The sequence below is a fragment of the Amblyomma americanum genome, chromosome 7 (assembly GCF_052857255.1).
Source record: "Amblyomma americanum isolate KBUSLIRL-KWMA chromosome 7, ASM5285725v1, whole genome shotgun sequence".
Lineage (NCBI taxonomy): Eukaryota > Metazoa > Arthropoda > Arachnida > Ixodida > Ixodidae > Amblyomma > Amblyomma americanum.
In genome coordinates this window covers 160431486-160454033 of record NC_135503.1, presented here as the reverse complement: position 1 = coordinate 160454033, position 22548 = coordinate 160431486, and the positions used below count along the sequence as shown (strand labels likewise).

The following is a 22548-nucleotide window of genomic DNA, read 5'->3' as shown; positions in this document are numbered from 1 at the left end:
GTGCACTGACATCGCACAGTACACGGGCCTCTAGAATTTCGTCTCCATCGAAATTCGATTGCTGCGGCCAGGATTGAACCCGCGTCTTTCAGGCCAGCAGCTGAGCGCCATAACCACTCAGCCACCGCGGCGGCTAAATTAGTGACAGTATACCAGGGGATGACAGAGGAGGAACTGTGAATAGAAAGTAGCTGCCATTTAATTTTTTAACTATCTCTCACATTTGTTTTGATTCGTTGAGCTGTTTATAGACGACACGTAACCTTGCCATGAAGTTCTTTCGGCATTACAGTGAATACATAGGACTTTTAAGCTCTGGACTTTTTAAAAGTTTATGAATTTCTCCTGTGTTGGGTATTTACAGAAAATTCCCCAGGCTTTGTTTTGCTTCTTTGTTTACATCTCTGCATAATTGCGTGTACCAAACTTTGTGATTTTGTTTTACCACTTCAGGCGACTGAGGAATTTCAGGCATGCAGCGGTTAAATACAGTTTGTAAAAAAATTCATTTATTTCCTCTATGCTGATATTAAAACTAATTTTAACTAGACTGGCCTTTTCGCTAAATGGTGCCCAATCGGCTAAATGTAGCTTCCAGCATCATGGGTTTGTTGGGATAACTACCGGTGCAGATATGTTAAGCTGATTAGTAAAGGGAGGTGATTGCTGCCGTACGGGTTATTGATGTCATCCCATTTGAAATCGCTAAGAACAGAGGGTGAACTAAAAGACAAATCTATAGAGCTCATTTTTGCCGTGCTTGGCGAACAGTATGTGTTTTTGCCAGTATTTAGGAGGCAGACATTATTAGAATAAAATCTTCTAAAATATGACCTCTTGCATGAGTGTATGCCCTTCCCCAAAAACTGGAGTGGGCATAAAAATACCCAACTAGCAGATAATGGCTCTGGTAGCTGTTCTAAAAGGGTTTCTAGATCATGAAGCGTTGCTGCTAGGTGTGGCTCAAGATATATAGTACATATCGTGATTGCTTTAAAATGAAGGACAGTGACTGCAACAGCTTCGTATTTGGTTTTAAGTTTGATTTTGCAGGCCGGAACACCAGTCTGGATGACAATAGCAACACCTCCGTACAGTTTACTTGCTTGTTCTCAGTCACACCGAAACATATTCTACTTGTTCACACCGAAAGTTATTCTACTTGTTCAAAATGTTTATTTGTTTAGGACCTAAGTTGGTCTCCTGTAAGCATAAAGCCACTGGGGACAATGTGTTTAAAAGATCTGTTATGTCACTACAGTTATTTATTAGTCCTCGGCAGTTCCACTGTATAAGGAACGCCAAGTTGGATGACTTCTGGGAGAGTAGTTAAGAACTTAAGATACTGGTTAAGGTACCAGAAGAGCCCAGTTAAGCCCTTACTGGGCTCTTCTCTTTTCTTTTTCGCTGAAGAGAGCTTTGCCACCGCTGCAGCAGAGGCAAGCTCTGTGTTGTGTCTATCGCCTCACACGAGGCTCCGGAGGCCCGTGAAGAACCCACGGGTGTTCGGTTTGTGGGCCTCTCCCGACTAGGCCTTACAGGCGGCCGGCTGAGGGGCCGGCGGGCCCTTTTTCAGAGGTGGCAGGGCAGACTTTGCTGCGTTTGCCGGGGACGGGAGTGGCCTTGCCTCGAGCTTTGCCTGGGCATTGGCCGGAGCCCGGTGTGGTGTACCGCCCCTGTGCACCACATCAGCGAAATTTGCTTTGCTGTGAACTCGAAAGTTGAGGGGAGTCATTTTCTCGCTTCTTGATATGTTGTTTTCCTTTGTCTTTACAGTTATTATCTCTTTCTCTCTCTTCCAGGTTGGACACGACCTAGAGCACGCGGGGTGTTCCCATTCACAGTTCGCACAGTGCAGTCAATGGATTCATGGTAACTTGATGCACATTTGGCACATGTTTGTCGGCAGCGACAGTTCTGGGAGCCATGGCCGAAGCTTTGACACTTGAAGCATCGTCTGTGATTTGGGATATATGGTCTTACAGTTATTTTAAGATACCCTACTTCAATGGATTCAGGAAGTTGGCTGGAGGTAAAGGTCATGATTATGTACTTTATCGGTGTTTCCTGGTAGTTTTTTTGGATTTTGATACGATGGACATCAGTAACGTTCTGGTCTTTATGGCCCTCCAAATTTTCTTCTTCTTAGAGGTTGAGAACATCGTTTTCGAATATTACGCCTTTCACTGTCTTTAATGTTCAGTGAGTAGTGACAGATACAGGTATATCTCCAAAGGAAACTATGGTGGGGAGTTTGGAATATTGCATTTTGTCGTGGATTTGGAGGGGCAGGTGGCTACTGGCTAGCTTTGTCACTTTCTAGCCAAGGCCCAAGGCATCAGTCAGAGATTTAGAAACAATGAAAGGAGATATTTTTCTAGCTGGTTGGTCTGACCCTTCACCATGTACTGCATGCATGGATAGCATGGATTGCACTGTAAGCCCTGGCCAAAGCTGGGGAATTCATCTGATTACTTCTGAAACAACAATAGGGTGGCCAACCATGTGTGGGGAAAATGTCTGCATAAAACCGTGCGTGCCAAAGCAATACAAAATTCCCTCAATAAAGGATTTTTAAAAACTGCATGACTATTGTTGCAGGTAAAAGAGGATATGCTACACACCATCCTGGGAGACGTTCTTCCACTCGGGGTTGGGGAAATCGTACTGGCCAGCCCGGATGCGCTTCTTCATGCCAGGGGAGATGGCCAGTCCATGGTTGCTGTAGAAGGGTGGGAACCCACACAGCCTGCGCAACAGAGTACACTGGTCAACACCGCACAATGCATGGCTGTGCTCAGGTGGAGTAAGCACAGCAGCTGGGACCCGCACACTACTATTGGCCCTTGTCCCCCACACAACCGAGACAAAGCTAGTTCGCTTTGGTGATTGTTGTGTCAGTCGACCTCAAAGACAGGGGAACCCACTTCTGTGCACGATTCTGTCAATTCCACCATGTGAGAACACAGAACCTGCAATATAGCCTATATTGAGCACATAAAAAAATGCTTACGAGTTCAATATAAGAGTCACAGTAAATTTATAAATTTAACGACAAAAAACGCACTGACATGAAAAAAAATTTCATCCCATGATAGCCACTTACTGCACGGAGATTACTGAGTGAAACAGTCCTAATTTTTTGTTTTCATCATCAGAACATATTTTGCAATGTTATCGATATAGTTCAAACAGCTAAGATCGCAGCTTCTATTGACACACAATAGCGACGAATCATGCTCAGAACACAGAGCATGTCAAAGCACAGGGGCAGAGGTTCTCAAGTCCTCGTCACAATTCACATCAGTGGTGCCCTGGTTGTCCGTGATGTCAGCAATAATGTCTTCACCTGAAAGCTCTTCCGCGGTCTCAACGTTGCCGTCCGCAGACATTAAATTCCCTACAGCTGCCCCATCACAAATAGCACGAGGAGATTCGAACAACTGGTTCCGCAAATTATCAAGACCTGCAACGGCTTCGGCAAGGCATTTCACTAGAATTTGCTCAGACTTTTCCAGGAAAGCAGAATGTCGGAAGCAGTTCTTCATCAATCTGTGACATCATTCCGCAATCCATTCAACATAGACACGACATCTAAGGGGTTGATTTTTAGGTCTTTTTCAATCCTCCAGTTCTGCAGGTATCGTGCAAACAGACGTTTCCGACAACCAGCCTTCACTGCACGGATTATCCCTAAACCCAAGGGTTAAAGCCCCGACGCAACATTCGGTGGCTGAAACTGTTCATCATAGTCATCACCATGCTGACTACGGCCACTGCAGGGCCCTGTCTCTCCAATTCATCCACCCACGTAGCTTTCTGCCATCCCCTGCTATGCTTGCCTTCTCATGGAATCCACGCGATTACCCATAAGGCCCAGCAGTTATATTGACCTCACACTGCATGCCTATTTCTTCCTTTTGATTTCGACTAGGGTCATTAACCTGCGTTTGTCCCTCACCCACTCTACCCGCTTACAGTCTCTTAACATTACACCTATCATTTTTCTTTCCATGGCTCGCTGCGTTGTCCTTAAATTAAGCTGAACCCTTTTCGTTAGCCTCCACGTTTCTGTCCCGTAGGTGAGTACCAGTAAACTACAGCTGTTGTATACATTTCTCGTGAGGGATACTAGTAAACTGCCAATCATAATCTGAGATAACCTACTATATACGCTCCACCCCATTCTTATGCTTCTAGTTCGGGCTTCTTATGCCCTCTCATGATCCGGGTCAGTGGTCACTACTTGCCCAAAGTAGACATATTCCTCTACCACTTCCACACCTCGCTACCAATTGTGAAGTGCTGTTCCCTTGCTAGACTGTTGAACATTACTTAGGTTTCTGCATGCTAATTTTTAGACCCACCGTTCTGCTCTGCCCATCTAGCCCATTGATCATGCTTTACAATTCATCTCCCGAGTGACTCAGCAAGACAATGTCCTCACCGAATCACAGATTATTTAGGCATTCTCCGTTTACTCTTATTCACAACTGTTCCCAATTCGGGCCTCGCAATACCTCCTGTAAATAGGCAGTGAATAAGCATTAGCGAGATCGTGTCTCCTTGCCCGACGCCCTTCCATATTGGAAGTTTATAGCTGAATTTATGGAGGACTATGGTAGCTGTGCAGTTCCTATTTATATCTTCCAGTATTTTGACGTAAGGCCCATCTACACCCTGATTCTGCAACGCCTGTGTGACTGCTGAGGCTTCCACTGAGTCAAATGCTTTTTCGTGATCACTGAACGCTATATACAGGGGTTGGTTATATTCTGCGCATTTCTCTATCACCTAATTGATAGTGCGAATATGGTCGATTGTAGAGTGCCCTTTACAAAAGCCTGTCTGATCATTTGGTTGACTGAAGTCGAAGGTTGTCCTGACACTACTTGAGATAACCTTAGTAAAAAGCTTGTAGGCAATGGACAGAAAGCGTGCAATGTTGCCGAAATTAGCACTGCAGTGTTGGGCACAGCTGCTGTCCATGATAAGGAAGACAGGACCTGTAGGTCATTGGAGCCGAAAGTGCATTTGGCAAGCATCGCAGAGACTTTCTTTCTCTGCTGGGTCTCTTCTCTGCTTCAGTGAGCTGAGCCTTGTACTTCAGAGTGGTGGTTCTCAGAATACTGTGTGTTGCGGCGACTTGGGATTTCTCACGCTGTTTAACTCTCTTAATAATTTCCAGTTTCATGAAAAAAGGGAGGTTCTGCTGATTCGCGGGTGCCATCTCGTCACATTCAGGGACAACGAAAGTATGTGAAATTGGTGATGGCAGCACGACACACCGTATGTGCAAAAACGCATTTTCTGGTTGGCTGGGCTTCGTAATGAAAAATCCGCATTATCATTCATGCGCCATATGGCGCTAACTTCTGGATAAGAGAAAGCCAGCTTTCATCTTGTATGAGATATTCTCGTTGTAGCTTTACGGTCCTGAGAAATCATTCAATATAAAGGATAAGTCTATCTAACCAAGTTCAACACAATCAGGTTTGACTATACAGCCTCCGTGTTTTAACGCACACAGCAAGTTGGTGCTATATAACACGTGATGCTTTCTCAAGATGGTTCAAGGATATTTGTGCAACAGAAGTCAGTATCGTGCCTTCGGCACTACCCACTTTGAGGGGAAGGGAATTCAGACGATCATCTATCACATTCCTACTGACGTCATCAGGAGAAGAGAATGTGGCTTCTAATCAAGGAAGGTTGCTTGAGTGAGGAACAGCTTCGCCAGGCATCACCTCACAAAAAGTGCTGTTCCCGTGCAGCACGAGTGTCTGCCGCAGCCACGCGTCAGTGTCTGATGTGTGCAGGATTCTGTTAGTTGCATTCAACACTGTGCATTTGTTCCAAGTGGCGTACCTCTGGGCAAAAGAACTACTGTTGAGGCTGGTTGGAAATACATCCTTGAGCATATTGGTAAGCACTAGCACAATAAAGAAAGGGACGAACACACAGGTGGGAGCGCTTCTAACAACTGTTTGTCTGGAGAAACATGAGTATATAGCACGGCCTATTACCTTGGTGTTTTTTAGCATTCAGGTGCATTTACAGTGCGTGCAGTGAGAAGCCAGATTGCCGTACTTTGCGACTTGTTCACATGATTTTTTGTGTTCTCTAAGCTTCTTGTAGAAGCACCTGTCCGTTTGCTTAACATAGGTTCGTTGACAGCTAAGCGGAATGTTGTAAATCACCTTTTCGTCACACTCTACATAAATGATTTCGTGTTTGATGTTGCACCCCGGTTTCTTTTTGTGGTTCCCTTTCTCGTTGACCTTTGATCAGGCCTGAATGTTCCTGATCTTCCTCCCCTACTAAAAGTGCACTACTTCATCACAATCAACGCGCAAGAAAGGTTCCGTACCCGCGCCCTCTCATATGCCCCGAGCCATGAAACTTCCACCCCAGTCTCGACAGCAATGCTTGGGAGCATGGCCACTGCAGAAAAGACATCCAGACAGCTCTGCAAGATTCTTCGAGCAGAAAGCTGAAGGAAAATACGGCTCATCAGGATGCACATCAACGTGATATGTACGACTTTCCTGGACGAAGGAGCCTTACGACAAAAGACTTCATCCATGCGGCAAACAGCTGTGGAAAGCTAACTTTGCCAGTCTTCCAAGAAAGTCAAAGAAATTTCTGTCTAACGATCACGGAGTAATCAACCTTTTAGGACGCACACTGCCTAAGCAAGTCAGCGACGGCCTAGACAAGGGACCAAAATTTGTACTTCAACCGTAGCTCGGGCCAGCTGAGAACCTTGCAAGGATTCATGGAATAGCAGACAGACTGCCTGATAAGGACAGAGCCACATGCTGTCACCTTTCTGAGGAACAACAGCCTCTGCCTGGCGACTTTGAACAAGCCAAGGAAGGTCATTGACAAAAACGTGTAATATAGCAAGGCTTTGGAGAGACTAAGAAAGAACTTCGATCCTGCCAAAATCAGCTAAAGGAATTTTGCCAAACTTTGGAACAGTGCGGCTTTGAAATGCGGTTCCAATGGCAATGAAAAACTGCAGAAACAGATCACAGAGTGCAAGGCGACTTGTCTAAAGTCTTTCTTCACAATCAAGAAAGCATGCCCTTCAGGGTCATTGTTGAAGACCGAAGGACCTGCTTATCTAAAGGACTGCTTATCTCAATTTCCTGAGAGTCCATCTTTCGATCCTTCCGATTTGGGACCCATTTGTGGTCACAGGATGTGAGGATACATCGATTTTTGAGATCAAACCCTCCGGTGGTATGCCTTTCAAATGATGTGGTGGACATGTGTTTATAGCATTCCACGCAGCACCGCATTGAAAGCTGTGGAAGAAAGTATTGAACAGCTTAGAACTTAGGTAGTTAATTATATTGAGTTTAATGGCGCAAAAGCAAATGAGGCTATGATGCACCAAACACAATGTTAGAGTTTTTGTTAAAGGTGAGGCTTTTTATACCTAGAATTTGTTCAAAACACTGGCTGCCCAGAGGAACTTAAAAATACAAATCAACAAGTGTTTGGTCACAAAAAAGCAACATGTAACAGGATGCATTGATTGTAGGATGTTGTAAAATATTTTTCTTTCTTAGTTCAAGTTATGTACATGAAATTAAAATATGGTTTACAGTGCGTTCACCACCGCACATTTCGCAGAGAGGTTTATCTTGTTTTGTAAGTAAGAAATTGTGTATAAGGTATGTGTGACCAATGCGCAGATGACATAAAATAACTTCTGTAAAACGTTCCTGATCTCAACATGATTTCCATTCTCCCAAAATGGGCTTTACAGTATGTAGTTTGTTGTTTACTTGCTCCTCCCAGGTATCCTGCCGCTTATTTCTCAATTTACTGTATATTAATTGCAAACAATCCCCTGTGCGGTGTGTTCACGTGTTTTATTTGACCAAATTTGTGCCTGTGCTGTGCATGCATCTGCTTTTTCATTACCCACTATTCCGACGTGGCTGGGGACCCAGCAGAATTTGATGTTATGTTTTTGTGTAGTCACTTTAACTATGCTATGTATGATGTTTCCTATTATAGGTTCAGCAGCATTTCTAGAGTGCAGTCTTTTGAGCATACTACAGGAGTCGGTGTAAATGATACTGTTTTTGATGTTCTCTTTTACTATTTGTTCTACAGCTATGAAGACAGCATAGCACTCGGCAATAAAAAACGATGCGCACTTTGACAGCCTTATTTTTTCAATGTCCCGTTGAATTACTGCACTTCCACCATGATTCCTTGTTTTTGAGCCATCAGTGTAAAATTCAGTATAGGGGTCATATTTTGTAGCGAGAGCTACACTGGGCTACCAGTCGAGCATTTCGCGGTGCATGGGAGAGGCAAGTTGTACGCATGCGCCGTTACCTTGGCAACCGAAGAGGAGCAAAGTGCGGTGTGCGCTTCGCCGTCGCCGCTACGCCGTCAAAGCCGAGAAAGACGTCATGTGGATGCGCAGCTGTGCGCATGCACTGATACCATGGTAACCATAGACCCCACAGCTGCGCCACGTTCATCATCGCCGCCTCGCCGCACGCCACTCTATCACCCAAACCGCGCGTCGCATGCGCAGGATTGCGTATAAAAGGCGGAGACGTAGTGGGCGTCTGTATCACAACGTTTGACATGCATGCAGAGGAGAGTCCAGCCGCTGCTAAACGGCGGTATAGACAAGAGAAGATTAACTCTTCTGATCCTGAGTTTGTCGCCTGGCAGTTGGCTTGAACCAAATAAGAACGGTGGATTGTAATACGTATAAAAAGCGCGAACACACGGACGCAAAGAAAGATGAAAGACGAAGGATAGCACTTGTTCTTCGTCTTTCTTTGCGTCTGTGTGTTTTTTTCGTGCTTTTCGTCTTACAATGCGTTACCAACTAGCCCGCACCTACACCTTACTAAGAACGGTTGAGTCTGCGTGTGCGTGAAACAAGGTATCACCGCTGTCAGACATCTCCCTTCGATCGCGGTGAATAATGGTGAAGCCTGCTGTGTTCGGCTTCTGGAAAGCGGAATTATCATCCAAGGAGTCTATGTGGCACCGGGAACATCTGTCAAGCAGACGATTGATGTGGCTGCCACATGTACACCAGCCTACGGCACGGTTTCACAGTTGTGCTTGACTTTGGGTGATTTCTACAGGAAACAGGACTCTCTTAGTCACTGTATGAAAGAAAAGTTAGAGTTTAATTTAGCTTTGGACCCTCACGTCCAGACTACATAATGAGGAACTACTACAGAGCTTGTATACTAAAGAGGCTCCACAAAATTGAGACCGCTGCATGCTACTTCGCAGATCACCGGGCAGTCTTCGTCTCTGTCAAGCAAAATGAATAAAAGTGTATACCCAATGTCTCACATTGCTAAACATACAGTGACCGCAACAAGTGACCGCAACGGAAACGTACCTCTTGCTACGTATGTCCTGGCATAGCCGAGCTAAGCCACTGCCAGTTTTTTTCTTGCAGTGCAAAGTATTTTTGTAGTATCTGCTCGTGTGAGCTTTGCTTTCTGTCTAAAATGTGTCAGTGTGAGGTCACATACTGCAGGGAGGTTGTACCATGGAGGCAGATGGTCTTGTCTCGATGCAATGTTAGGTAGGGTGTCTAGTACAGCTAACTCTTCGCATTTATCTTCAAAGTGAAACAGTAATGGCCTGATCAAAAGTGGTTTGTTGTTCAATAATCTTTTGGATGGGCACTTGGTGGCAATGGGACGGCAGAGATGTTTCGGAAGAGAACAGATTTTTAAGACACATGTGCATGTGAGTGCGATTCTTCGATCCTCTAGAGCGGGTTCATTAGCTTCAACGTAGAGGCTGCTTACTAGGGATGTTCTGCATGCTCCAGATGATAGGCGCAGACCAAGGTGATGAACAGGGTCTAATCGTTTAAGGTAGGATGCTCTTGCTGATCCATAGACTACGCACCCATAGTCCTGCTTAGAACATACCAGAGAGCGATAGATTTGTAAAAGGCATGCTCTATCAGAGCCCCACCATTTTCGCAAGAGCACCTTTAGGACAATGAGGGCCTGAGAACCTTTCTTTTTAATGTTTTTTTTTTTATGTCAGTTTCTTGTCGAAAGTGACGCCTAAAAACTTATGTTCTTGTTTAATTGATAGCGAAGTTTTGTTCAAGTATAGATTAGGATCAGCCTGTAGGCCCTGTTTCAATGAGAACAGAACAGCTACTGTTTTTTGGGGTGAAAATTTGAATCCATTTCTCTGCCCAAGGAGCCAGTTTATTTAGTGTCGTTTGTATTTGCGTCTCACACGTAGATATGCTGGAGGAAGTGCATGCTATCTGTAGGTGATCTACATAAACTGAATACATTATGAACTCGGGTATTACTTTAGCTAAGGAATTTATTTTTACTATGAAGAAAGTTGTGCTCGGAATACACCACTGGGATACATCGTTCTCTTGGATGAAAGTCAAGGAGAGAGTTGCTCTTAGACGGACTTGGAATGTGCGGTCAGCCAGGAAGTTGTTCAAGCAGTTCAGCATCCTGCCACAGATGCCTAGCTCTGTTAGATCACGGAGGATGCCGAACTTCCAAGTGGTATCATAGGCCTTCTCCAGGTCGAAGAACACCCCTATACAGTGCTGCTTGTGGATGAACGCCTCCCGGACTGTTTTCTAGGCGGGCTAAGTGATCAGTGGTTGAACATGCTTTTTAAATCTACATTGATATGTATCTAAAAGTTGCCGAGATTCAAGTACGAAGGTTAGTCTAATGTTTATTATACTTTCAAGACATTTACCAAGACAGCTGGTGGGGGCTATCGGTCTGTAGCTGCTAGGACTTGCTGGTGGTTTTCTGGGTTGCAGAAAAGGTATAATGACTCCTTTTTTCCATTCCTCTAATATTTTCCCAGTTGCCCATATTTTATTAAAGAATTTCAACAATGCCTGTGCGGCAGCCTCAGAGAGATGGGCAAGCATAGTGTAATGCGCATTGTCTGAGCCTGGTGCCGTCTTTTTAACAGAAGATAATATCCTATTTAATTCTTGCATTGCGAGAGGCTGGTAAAAGTCGTCATGCATGCTGGCTCCAGATGGAAGTTTTTGTTTTCTTGCTATTGCTTCGTGCTTCTGAAATGTGTTTGTGTAGTTAGACAAACTTGAAACTTCAGCAAAATGCTCGCCCATTATATTGGCCTGTTCTTCTAATGATGTTTGTGTCCCGGGTGTTGTCAATAGCGGAAGTGCGAAAAGAGTATGGTCACCAGTGAATTTACGAACCTTTTCCCACATTTTCTTTGAGGTTATTGAACAGTTTATTGAGAACACATATTTATGCCACGAGGATTTCTCTGCATTTCATGGAACGAACTGCGCTCTGGCCTTGGCCCTCTTAAAGGCAAACAAGTTCTGCGCAGTGGGATACCAATGGAGAGCGACCCAGGCTTTGCTTTGCTGTTTTTTTGCCAATGTGCATTCTTGTGTACATAATACTTTGTGTTTTATCTGTACGAGTCCTGTTGTTTGTGGTATGGCTAGTGTAGCGGACGATATTATCCATGTGCGGAAGGTGATCCAAATTTATTGAAGGAGGCCCAGTAGCCGCGGCTGGTGAGCTGGCGGAGAGGGCTGTCGACGTTACTGGCCAGGCAGGTTGCCGAATGTCCTCCTCAGCGTAGTAAGCTAGCTCGAGCTCCGAGCTTTTTCGTCGTCATCAGCGCCGCTACAGGTGGTGCTATTTTGCACTATTCGGAGTCACTCCCACTTTGGATCTGTTCGACGCTTGCTATCTGTTACCTTTCCTTCCTTCTGTGAGTTTATTCAGAACCACGGGCGGCCAGTAGTGTGACCGGAAGTTGCCAGCGCTGAAGGCTTCGACATGGAGAAACTTTGGGAAACGAAAACGCACCATGAAATCGAGAGGCCTACACAGCGCTGGGTGACCGCCAGTAAGTGAGCGCCTGCTTGTGCACTCGCCAGGCCCAAGCCTGCCGCCGGCGACTGAAATGAGCCCTTCAAGCTCCGATCAAGGTTCATCACCCAAAGACCGAATCTGCATCACTAAGAACCGTGAAGACTACAGCAGCCTTGGCTGTACTAGAAAGTAATGAGGGTGCACATGGCATCAAGAGTGTGTTTGACAAGCTGGAACTAGAACATGGAGCCCAGACGATGAAGCACATCCAGAGAGCAACCTATCAAAGTATTTCACGAGCGAAGGCAAGGGCAATAGGCAGCTCTAAAACAGAAAAAAAAATAGAAGGCTTGGAGCATTTGCCACAGAGCAGTGTCATGTTGAAGACAGGACAGGACAGGAGAATAAGGAGCAAAACGACAACCCATGCGCAGAATTCCAACTGTTTATTCAAGACCGAAAAGCAAATGCTATATAAAGAATGAACCTACGCGCATAACCATTACTGTCATTCACACGAGACCCGATTAAAATCTAAACCACATTTTATGTTGCAGGAGGGCCTTTAAACCACAGAGCACTCAGTCAGCATGTCCCCAGAAACTCCATGTCAAGAAAACGATCAAAAAACAAGTATGGAACCTAACAACCAACCAACCAACCAACCAACCAACCTGAGTAAAGGAGGTGAAAAATACACTAAGTGACAATGCAGGTGACCCAACAGACAACAGGAGTAAAAAAAAAATAGAAAGGATGAAAACGCGATAAACTCATCCTGTGACATATGGAAAAACTGGCATGAGAGGATGGAAAATATCAAAGAACAAAACAGTGAAAATTAAAACCAGGTAAAAGAATGGAATGAGGTACGGAAAAACAACCATGACATGGAAAAAAACAAAGAACAAGTCTAAAGGTGAGCATAAAACAAGATAAAACTACATTTCCGGCCCTTAAATGCACCTTAGGAACAAAATTAGGACACAAGTGATACAACTATAGGTGGCCTTCTAAAAACGTGATTTACTCAGTAAAGCGAAGTAGACGGAGTGCTGGCACACTTTTCACCATTTTTTACAACGTGATAGGCCTCGACGACCTCCCTTTCCGTTTTATCTCTTCATTTAAACAAAGTAGTGTTGCGCAAAATTGGGGTGCAAGGCACTTTTTTCTTGCCCTCACCCTTCCTTCCAGAATTCAAGCGCAACAAGGACAGCACATAGAAAGGAGAACGACGGGGCATGCGCTACTTGCAACACTTTTATTCGCTTCAGAAACAGCTCCTTAAATAGCCTGGGGTGAGGGTGAAAAAAACAGGCCACTGCTCAAGCGCGCGATCTCGAAGGCTGCTAAAAAGGGGGACATATCTAAACACTTGCACTCTTTCTTACACATCATGATAGAGGGAATACTGACATAAGCACATCCACTATTTCTAATTTTGTGAGCCTCTGTCAGTTGTCTTGACAATGCTTGTTTCTTTTAGCCTTGGTTTACAGGTCATCTTTTCTTCTTTCCCGCATTCCTTACAGTGAAGCGGCAGGTTTGAACATATTCCGTTCTTCAGCGACAGTTTGTGCTCTCTCAAGCAATCATTAATACAATGGCCTGTGTGTCGAATGTAAATTTATCCATATGTTGGTGGAATGCTTTACACAACACCGACTGCGCACTCCACAAAAGGGTTAGCATGTTTTGTTTGACACTTTTTTCGTATCAATTCCTGAGCTAATCAACCGGCACACTGATGCGGGTTTCCTGAGGACAGAAAAAATGACGCGGACTTTATACTTGACTGAAACATGCTTCAGCTTATGTGCCACTTTATGGGTATACGGGACTAACACTGGTATGTCTTTTTCTTGAGGATTCATCGTTATCACTCCTTTTTTCTTTTTTGTTCTCCTTTCATCTTCTTTAAATGATTCACTGACAGAGCTTAAAACAGATGAGGGAAAGGCCGCCTGTTCCAGCTTATGAATCTGGCCGTCAAAGCTTTCCTGCTTTTCGTGGTTGCAAGATTTTTTTAGAGAAGATTCTTGGCACATTGTGGCAATGGCAGGTTTTATGGTTTTCGAGTGTGTGGAATCAAAAGGTAACAATTCCTTACGGGCGCAAGGACAATATTTCTAGTAAGCGCCTTCATCAGTAACGGCAATGTCAATATCTAAAAACTGCAACCTGTTTCCTTTCGGGAGCTCAAAGGTAAAATCCGAACATTCTGCGTGATTTTTAAAATCAGCTAAAACTTCCTCCACAAATTGCGGGTAGGTCAAAGATGATTGTTTCTTCAGAATAATTAAAAAATCGTCCATATACATAAACCCCTTCAGAACTCTAGTCTCGTCAAAAGCATCGGATAAGGCTTTGTCAATCCCCGCAAGAAAAACGTTGCACAGTACCGGTGCCACGCAAGAACCACTACATATTCCGTTCTACCGCACAAAAACCTGATCCTGGAACGAAACAGTCACTGAACACAAATAAAATTCCAACAGCATCAAGAAGTTGTCAACAGAAATATCCATGGCATTCTGGAACGCAACCGGACCGTTCATTTCTATGCAGGCCGAGACAGCTGCCAGCAACTTGTGCTGTGGAATTGAGTAAAAAAGAACGACCACATCCACTGAAAACACATAACCCAAAGACTTTTCAAGCAAAAACTCAATGATATCAAGGCTGTTCTTCACAGAAATTGCTCATCTACTCTCTAGAGCTCAATAAACATTTTCCTTCCTTCCTTCACAGAAAAGGGATCCTCTAGAACCAAGTTATTCAGCTGTTTCAAAAGGAACCGGCTAGCTAGGTTCTGCCAAGCACCTCATTCACGCTTAGTTGGGCATTCTACGTCGGTGTCAGGTGTTGGGTGCAGTCCTGATGAGGCTGTCAACACCATCTAGCAGGCACCTTTCCTCGTCCTCTTCATCGGCTTTGTTGGCCAACCTTCGGTTTAGGGACCGCAGCTCTTGTTCTGGGATCAGTTCAGTTCAGTTTATTACCTTAAGGACCCCGTGGGGGTATTACATAAGGGGTGGATTATACAAAAAAAAAATAAGTACAATGGTTGCCATGTGGTTTCAACATACAATATGATCTGTTAGTGCTTTGGAAAAGTTGGATGGGCAGGTGATAGCGGTGATGCTGTGGGAAAGGCCGTTCCAATCTAATGCTGCTCGGGGGAAGGAGGCAGCGAACTTGGTCGTATGGGTCCGAGGCCGGGCAACTTGAAGAATGTGACCAGTGCGATGCGATATGCGAGCTGGTGATGTGATATAGCCTGCGTAACCGTGGGTGCTGTAAAAGAACTTATGAAACAGGTTTAGGCTGGCAATGCGGCGACGAATAACAAGGGTTGATAAGGCGGATTCTGCTTTTAAAGACGACACGCTGACTTGGTATGAATAGGTATTGTGGATGAATCTAGTGGCACGGTTCTGGACGGATTCGAGGGCATTTATGAGGTATATTTGATGTGGATTCCATATGGGGGATGCATATTCTAGTTTCGGTCTGATTAGCGATTGGTAAGCCAGGAGTTTAACTTGTTGGGGAGCGTGACGTAAGTGGCGTTTCAAAAAGCCTAGTGTTTTATTCGCGGATGATATTACATTAGAAATATGTGTGCGCCAAGATAAATCATGAGATAGCGTGACTCCTAAGTACTTAAATGAGTTAACTGCTTCTATTGGGATTTGAGCTATATTGTACGAAAAAATAAATGGTTTAGTGCAACGGGTGAAGGATACAATCTTGCATTTCTGAGGGTCAAGTGTCATCATCCACAGGTCCCTCCATTTCTGAACGTTAGTTAGGTCAGTCTGGAGGGCTTCTTGGTGGGAAGAGTTATTAATAGTACGATAAATGACGCAATCATCTGCGAACATACGAATGTGACATGATACGTGGAGGGGCAAGTCATTAATGTATATTAAGAATAATAACGGTCCGAGCACTGATCCTTGGGGGACGCCTGAGGTTACTGGAATGTAATCAGAAAATTCGTTATTAACTATGACTAATTGGGTTCGATTTGTTAAAAATTCCTTAATCCAGTTTAGAATGCTAGGGTGAATATTTAGGTAAGAGAGCTTAAGTAGTAATCTCTGGTGTGGTACTTTGTCAAAGGCTTTTGCGTAATCTAAAAAAATAGCATCAATCTGTTGGTTGCAGTCAAGGTTAGCATGTAAGTCATGAACAAATGTAGCCAGTTGTGTCTCACAAGAAAGGTTTTTACGGAAGCCATGTTGTGATGAATGAAAGAAATTGTTGGAATCGAGAAAGTTCATGACTTGAGAATAAATTACATGCTCCATGATTTTACAAGGAATGCTTGTTAGGGAAATGGGTCGATAATTTAAGGGCGAGTTTTTGTTACCGGACTTGAAGATTGGGACGACCTTTCCCACTTTCCAGTCATGCGGTATGTTACCTGAAGAGAGAGACTGAGAGTACAATAGTGATAAGTAGGCCACGGAAATGTGCTTAGTATTTTTCAGAAATTTCGAGTTAATTTTATCGATCCCGGCTTATGACGTTAGCTTGATGTTTTCGATACGAGATGATATACCATCTGCGAAGAAAGAAACTGGATCCATGGTTGACGCTGTGAAGGAACTAATGAAGGCGTTAGCAGGTAAATCACACTCTTTCGCAAAAACAGTTGAAAAGGCTCTATTGAAAATGTCAGCACATTCACAATCGCTGATGGTTTGACCCATATCGTTAGTAAGAACAATTGTACGTGTATCCTTCGGGTTTACTACGTGCCAGAATTTTTTAGGGTTGTGTATTAGCATTTTTGGCAAGTCAGAGTGGAAAAAGGTGTGTTTTGCGTTGCGGATAGCAGCAAGGTAATCAGCTTCGGCAGTGTAGTACTTTTCCCATGATGCTTGGCTTGGGTTCCGCTTTGCTGCCCGATAGTGACGCTTTTTCTTGTTTTCCAGGCGTTTCAGGGCCGTAGTAAACCACGGTTTTTGCTGGTTAGCACGGAAACTAGCTACCGGAATGTACTTGTTTGTTAGTTCGTGAACTTTGTCCCTGAAAATCGTCCAATTTTCGTTAAGAGACTTTGTGCTCTTCGGCTCAACGCTGTACTTGGGTCCTTTGTTGAGGATGCCAACGATGTGATCCGGAATGCTGGTTCCGCCTAAAACCTGAAGTGTCGTGCCGCCACCTTGTGCTTCTTTGCCGCTCTTTGGTAACGCGAGGAGCATCCTCTGCAACAAAAACTCTGTAGTTTGACCTGCTACCTTCTTTATCAATTGTAGTTTCACACCAGCAACGTTCACAGGGTCCAGGGACAAGCAGGTAGCTTACAGCCATTCCCTGAGCAGGCGAATCTGCCGCCATAACTGTGATCGGAGATTGCGGCACATTCTTTTTACATGTCATGGTGAGGGCCTGACGAAACCAAACGAAGCAGCGATTTCGTGTGGAACAAGCCCCTTCCTGATGCAGTGTCCGAGAACTCGTGCACGGCCCGTTGTGAGAGAAATGCGGCTGATTACCGCAGAAGCTTGTGGTGGACTTGGAGACAAACACATGAAAGGGCTCACTGTAGAAGAAAGGTAGTCCAATAAAACACTTTTGTTGAAGCAGTATCGGGGATTTGGGACAAAGGGTCATACATTTACTTTGAGATAACCTACTTCAATGGATTCAGGGAGCTGGCTGGAAGCAAAAGTCAGGACTATGTGCTTTGTGTGTCGGTATTTCCTTGTTATCTTTACGGATGCTTACTCGGCGCACTTCAGTGACATTTTGTTCTTTAAGACCTTCCAACATTTCTTCAGTGAGATTCAAGAAATCGTATTCTGAAATGACTCGTTTGACAGTGTTCAGCGATCGATGCGCACTGACAGAGGCAGCAATGTCTCCAAAGTTCGTTACATTTGCGAGTTTTGAATATTGTGCTTGGTCCCGGATCTGGAGGTGTATGATGCCGCTGGATAGTTTTGTTACCTTGTAGCCAAGGCCCACGGTTTCAAGAAGTGATTTGGAAACTATGGAAGGGGATATTTTACTGGCTGGCCTTTCTGCTTCTTCACTGTGTATAACATACCTCGGGAAAGTTTCATTTTTTGATTATTAACTGAGCCGTTACATCGGTCCGCACTCTCTTCTGAGTGCGATCATTTTGTGGTGGAGGGGGAGCCAAGGAATGTATTTGTTTTTCTGCCATGGTGCGAGCCACCCACCAAGGAGCCCAACGAGGGGACGGGGCAGGAACTTGAACGCAAGCCCTGCCCATGCCAGCTGTACACCTCAATTATAACCAAATATGACAACTCAGGGTAGTTGACCACACAAGGTTAACCCTAGCCGCCTATGAAAGGTGAGAAAAACAGAGAAGAGTATAGAAGACAGAACAGTTGTGAGAAAGAAGATAGGAAAGTGAAAGATGGAGGGGAGGATAGAAAAAGGCAAGTGCTGATTTCCCCCGGTCGGGTCAGGTCGGAGGAGCCATCTACAGGAAGCTGGGGCCAAATCGGTGTGTTGCCTCCGCCAAGGGGCCTCGAAGGTTCAAACACTCGACATCGGCTCAACCATCAGGATCCCATTTTCCTCACACAAAGCTGAGCCACTTATGGCTAAGCGCGGGTGCTCGGGTCCGTGGTGACGCACTGCTTACCATCATCCCCCTGCAGAGATGGCCCTATGGATGCTCAGGAACACGTGGTGTCGCCACTGACCAATATCTGCATGAAGCAGATGCCCCCTTGCGGGGAACAGTTTGGAACTGTCCGGTTTCAAAACCAATGTGGAATGAATGTTAACTGCTTTGCTTTCTCGAATAGATTGAATGCTACCTGTGTTCTTTGTACGTGGAATTTGAAGATGAATAGTATTTGTTAAAAAGAGGAATAAGTACTGGATCTTGTTTGGTGCTTGTGTTGTCTATTTTTTTAGCACACGGTAATCGGAGCATATCAAGCATACTAAATATGCATAATATATTAGCATGCTCTAGGTATGTTGATAATTACCTGCTTTGCCTTCTCAACAGCCGAACTGACTCCATAAACGCAAAAGTTAATCTTAATGAATGGAAAAAAGCTTTCCTGACCTTCAGTTCACTTCTGAAACCCCTCAGGGCTGTCAGATTAGAATCCTAAACCTGCTGATGACTTGCAGCGACAACCACACTTGCTGGGCTTACAAGCCAAAGCCAGAAAAACCACTGCTGCAGTTTGAATCCGGTAATTATAGAATTGTGAAAATAGCTGTAGCAACGTCTTGCCTGAAACAGGCTATGAAACTGGCCTGAAACTGGCTGGAACTGACTAGTGGACGCAGCAACAATCCGTGACTATGTCAAGCAACGTTCCCCTGTTTGAGCAGGTCTTGAACGCGTGTATCAGATTCGCCTTCAGCGGGGTTACAGCACTCTCAGAGGATGGATGACAGCAGCTTTTCTGCAGCATTAACCCAACACTACACTTCAACCGGAAGAGCGACTGCGACGGTGTCACATATATTAAGGAGCCTAAATTAAATTTTAAAGGAAAAAAGGTGTGAAGAAGATGACATGAATTAACCTAAGAATACAGAAGAGGAAGAAGAAGCACTCGGTGAGGTGGAGAGAGATGATTGGTGAAGAAGCATTCGGTGAGGTGGAGAGAGATGATTGGTGGAGAAGAGAAGAAGACGACGACAAGGCATACGTGGACTAACACCGAGGCTATAAAAGGGCAAGTGAGAGCGAGGCATTGGGGGGAACAGCAGAGAAGCGGAGGCTCCAGCGGGTCAGGGACACATCGGCTGGAAGAGAGCGACGCCGGCCACTGCTCCGGTGAGCTCGCGTTCTACGACATCGCATCGTGGACTTCCTGCCGTGCCGGAGCCCATTCCGGGGAGTCGATGGAGGGCGCTACCACCTGCTACGGCCAGGGGTATCTCCAGCACTGTTGCCACCCATCCGGGTGGTGCCCCCAAAGCCAACAACACCGGCATCACCTCCACGGGCTCTTGGACCGGGAGCTTATGCGACACAGCCAGCGACGACGCCAGCAACGCCAGCCCAAGCACGTCGAACGCCGCCTCGACGCCGGATACTGGATCCATGCAACGCCGAACCAAACGTGAGCACGAATGCCGAACGCTAGTAGTAGACACTGATAGCAGTGTGCCCGAGTCGTGTGTATTTATAGCATTCGTGTTTTGTGTTAGTTTTGTGTTCTAGTGTGTGTGTCACAAAGGCTGTATTAAATGTGCGTTTGTGTGGGTACACCCGTCGCCTTAATTGGTTTGATCATAGAAGGTCTGATCATTCGAGGCCTGAATTGGGAACAGTTGGGAATAAGAATAAATGGAGAATACCTACATAATCTGCGATTTGCTGATGACATTGCCTTGCTGAGTCACTCAGGAGGTGAACTGCAAATCATGATCAACGAGTTAGACAGGCAGAGCAGATCGATGGGTCTAAAAATTAACATGCAGAAAACCAAGGTAATGTTCAACAGCCTAGCAAGGGAACAACAGTTCACAGTTGGCAGGGAGAGCCTAGAAATTGTCCCGGAATACGTCTACTTAGGGCAGGTAGTGACAGCTGATCCGGATCATGAGAGGGAGATAACTAGAAGGATAAGAATGGGGTGGAGCGCATATGGCAAATTCTCGCAGATCATGAGTGGCAGTTTACCAATTTCCCTCAAGAGGAAAGTGTACAACAGCATAATCTTACCGGTACTCACCTACGGGGCAGAAACGTGGAGGCTAACGAAAAGAGTTCAGCTTAAGTTAAGGACAACGCAGCGAGCCATGGAAAGAAAAATGATAGGTGTAACGTTAAGAGATCGGAAGCGGGCAGAGTGGGTGAGGGAACAAACACGGGTTAATGACATCCTAGTCGAAATCAAGAGAAAGAAATGGGCTTGGGCAGGGCATGTAATGCGAAGGCAGGATAACCGCTGGTCTTTAAGGGTAACGGAGTGGGTTCCAAGAGAAAGTAAACGTAGCAGGGGGCGGCAGAAGGTTAGGTGGGCGGATGAGATTAAGAAGTTTGCAGGCAAAGGGTGGATGCAGCTGACAAAGGATAGGGTTAATTGGAGAGACATGGGAGAGGCCTTTGCCCTGCAGTGGGTGTAGTAAGGCTGATGATGATGATGATGATGATGACCCGTCGCCTAGTCCGTTCTTTTAGTCCGAGTGTTCTCTGGAGAGATCCGTGATATAATATATGTGACAAGGGCCCCCTCACTCAAGAGTTTTTCCATGAAAAACTGCTCATGTCACCCTCATCTCCAAGCCATCCAGCCAACCGACTATCTTCTGTGGCGTTTATGAACCCAGCACACACCACACCGCAGAGGTCCAGCACACACCAAACGCACACCACTAACACAGCACACCGAATTGCGTTTCCAGAACACTAACACACCACTGCCGCTGTCCGCACATAGTCCTTAAAAATATGTCGATGTCCACAACACATCTCTTGCATGATCACATAATACCAACAACAGCAACAAGATAAATCCCAGAGATACATTAACGCTGCAACAATAACAACAAATCAACAACAACACCAAAGATACATTCCAGAGATAGCTAGAGCCGTTTGATTCTCTTCTTGCAAAAGTACGGTTCCTAATACTCTGTCTGGTACTTCACTGCGAAGAACGAATTTTTTATCCAATGCCAATAGCCCCTCTTTGAAATGGTAGGTTAATGGCTGGCCTCTTGCCCAGAGATATGGGACCAACTCTTCCCTTTGGAACTGTGCGCTGGCACACATCACATGAGCGAACAAAGCGCTTAACGTCACTCTGAACAACCGGCCAAAAGAACTCCTCGATGATCCTAGACACCGTTTTTTGAACACCCTGGTGTCCGGCCATAATCGCGTCATGTCCTAGGTGCAGCACGGTCTCTCGCATATCCCTCGGTAACACCAGCTGTTGGACCCGCATTCCTGAACTAAATATGCATTCCCTGTGCAAAAGACCATTTAGCAATTGATACTCGAATGACGTCAGACTCTTCTTTCTTTTCACTTTTTCCCCGACTCTTTAGAAGCAGGCCTTCAAGCTCGGGTCTTCTTTTTGCCTAATTGCAATTTCGCCCAATGTTACGCTCAGGCACATCGTAACTGGAGTAGAGAGCGGACGCTGCGTTGCTCGGGCTGTCGCTTGAGCTCTTGTCTCCACTGCCGACGAGAAACTGACTGCACCCGTCTGCGCTGTCGCGGGCCTTTCCTCCTTTAGATGTTCTTCAATGTCGAGCATCCTCCACTCAAGATCGGGGGTCTTCAACGCTTCTTGCACCCGTAATGTTCCCCAAGATGAGATCGTAGATGGGCTGGTCTATGCATTTTGCCACTACCTGCCCAGTATAGTATGGCGTGGACACTAGAATCCTAGCTTCAGGAAGGTACCTTACTGTGCTGTCTACCAGAGTGACGGCAGAAGCTTCCCCTGTAAGATCCTCGTCCTTCACCAGGCTTCTACGAACCAAGACTGTGTTAGCTCCGCTGTCTCTAAGCACCAATATAGGACGGTCCCCTATTTGCCCAACCACCACTGGCATTGCTGCTTTCGACTTGGGTGTTCCACTCACTGCCTCATTTTCCAGCGGCGTTTGCTCTCCTTTCAGCTGTGGAACTTCGGATGGCGTGACAAGTTCTACCCTAGAGTCGACAACGCATGCAGCTCGGTCCTGCGTTCTG

At 45.4% G+C, this 22548-nt stretch overlaps 1 protein-coding gene across 2 annotated transcripts in view; it reads right to left on the bottom strand.

The window, feature by feature from the left end:
• MAPk-Ak2 (MAP kinase-activated protein kinase 2) overlaps positions 1 to 22548 on the bottom strand; it is a 272929-nt gene that overhangs the window by 82677 nt on the left and 167704 nt on the right. For both annotated transcript variants that reach the window (XM_077629574.1, XM_077629575.1), the window contains exon 7: positions 2625 to 2749. In XM_077629574.1, the coding sequence (XP_077485700.1) occupies positions 2625 to 2749 (125 nt within the window). The remainder of the gene's footprint in view (positions 1 to 2624; positions 2750 to 22548) is intronic.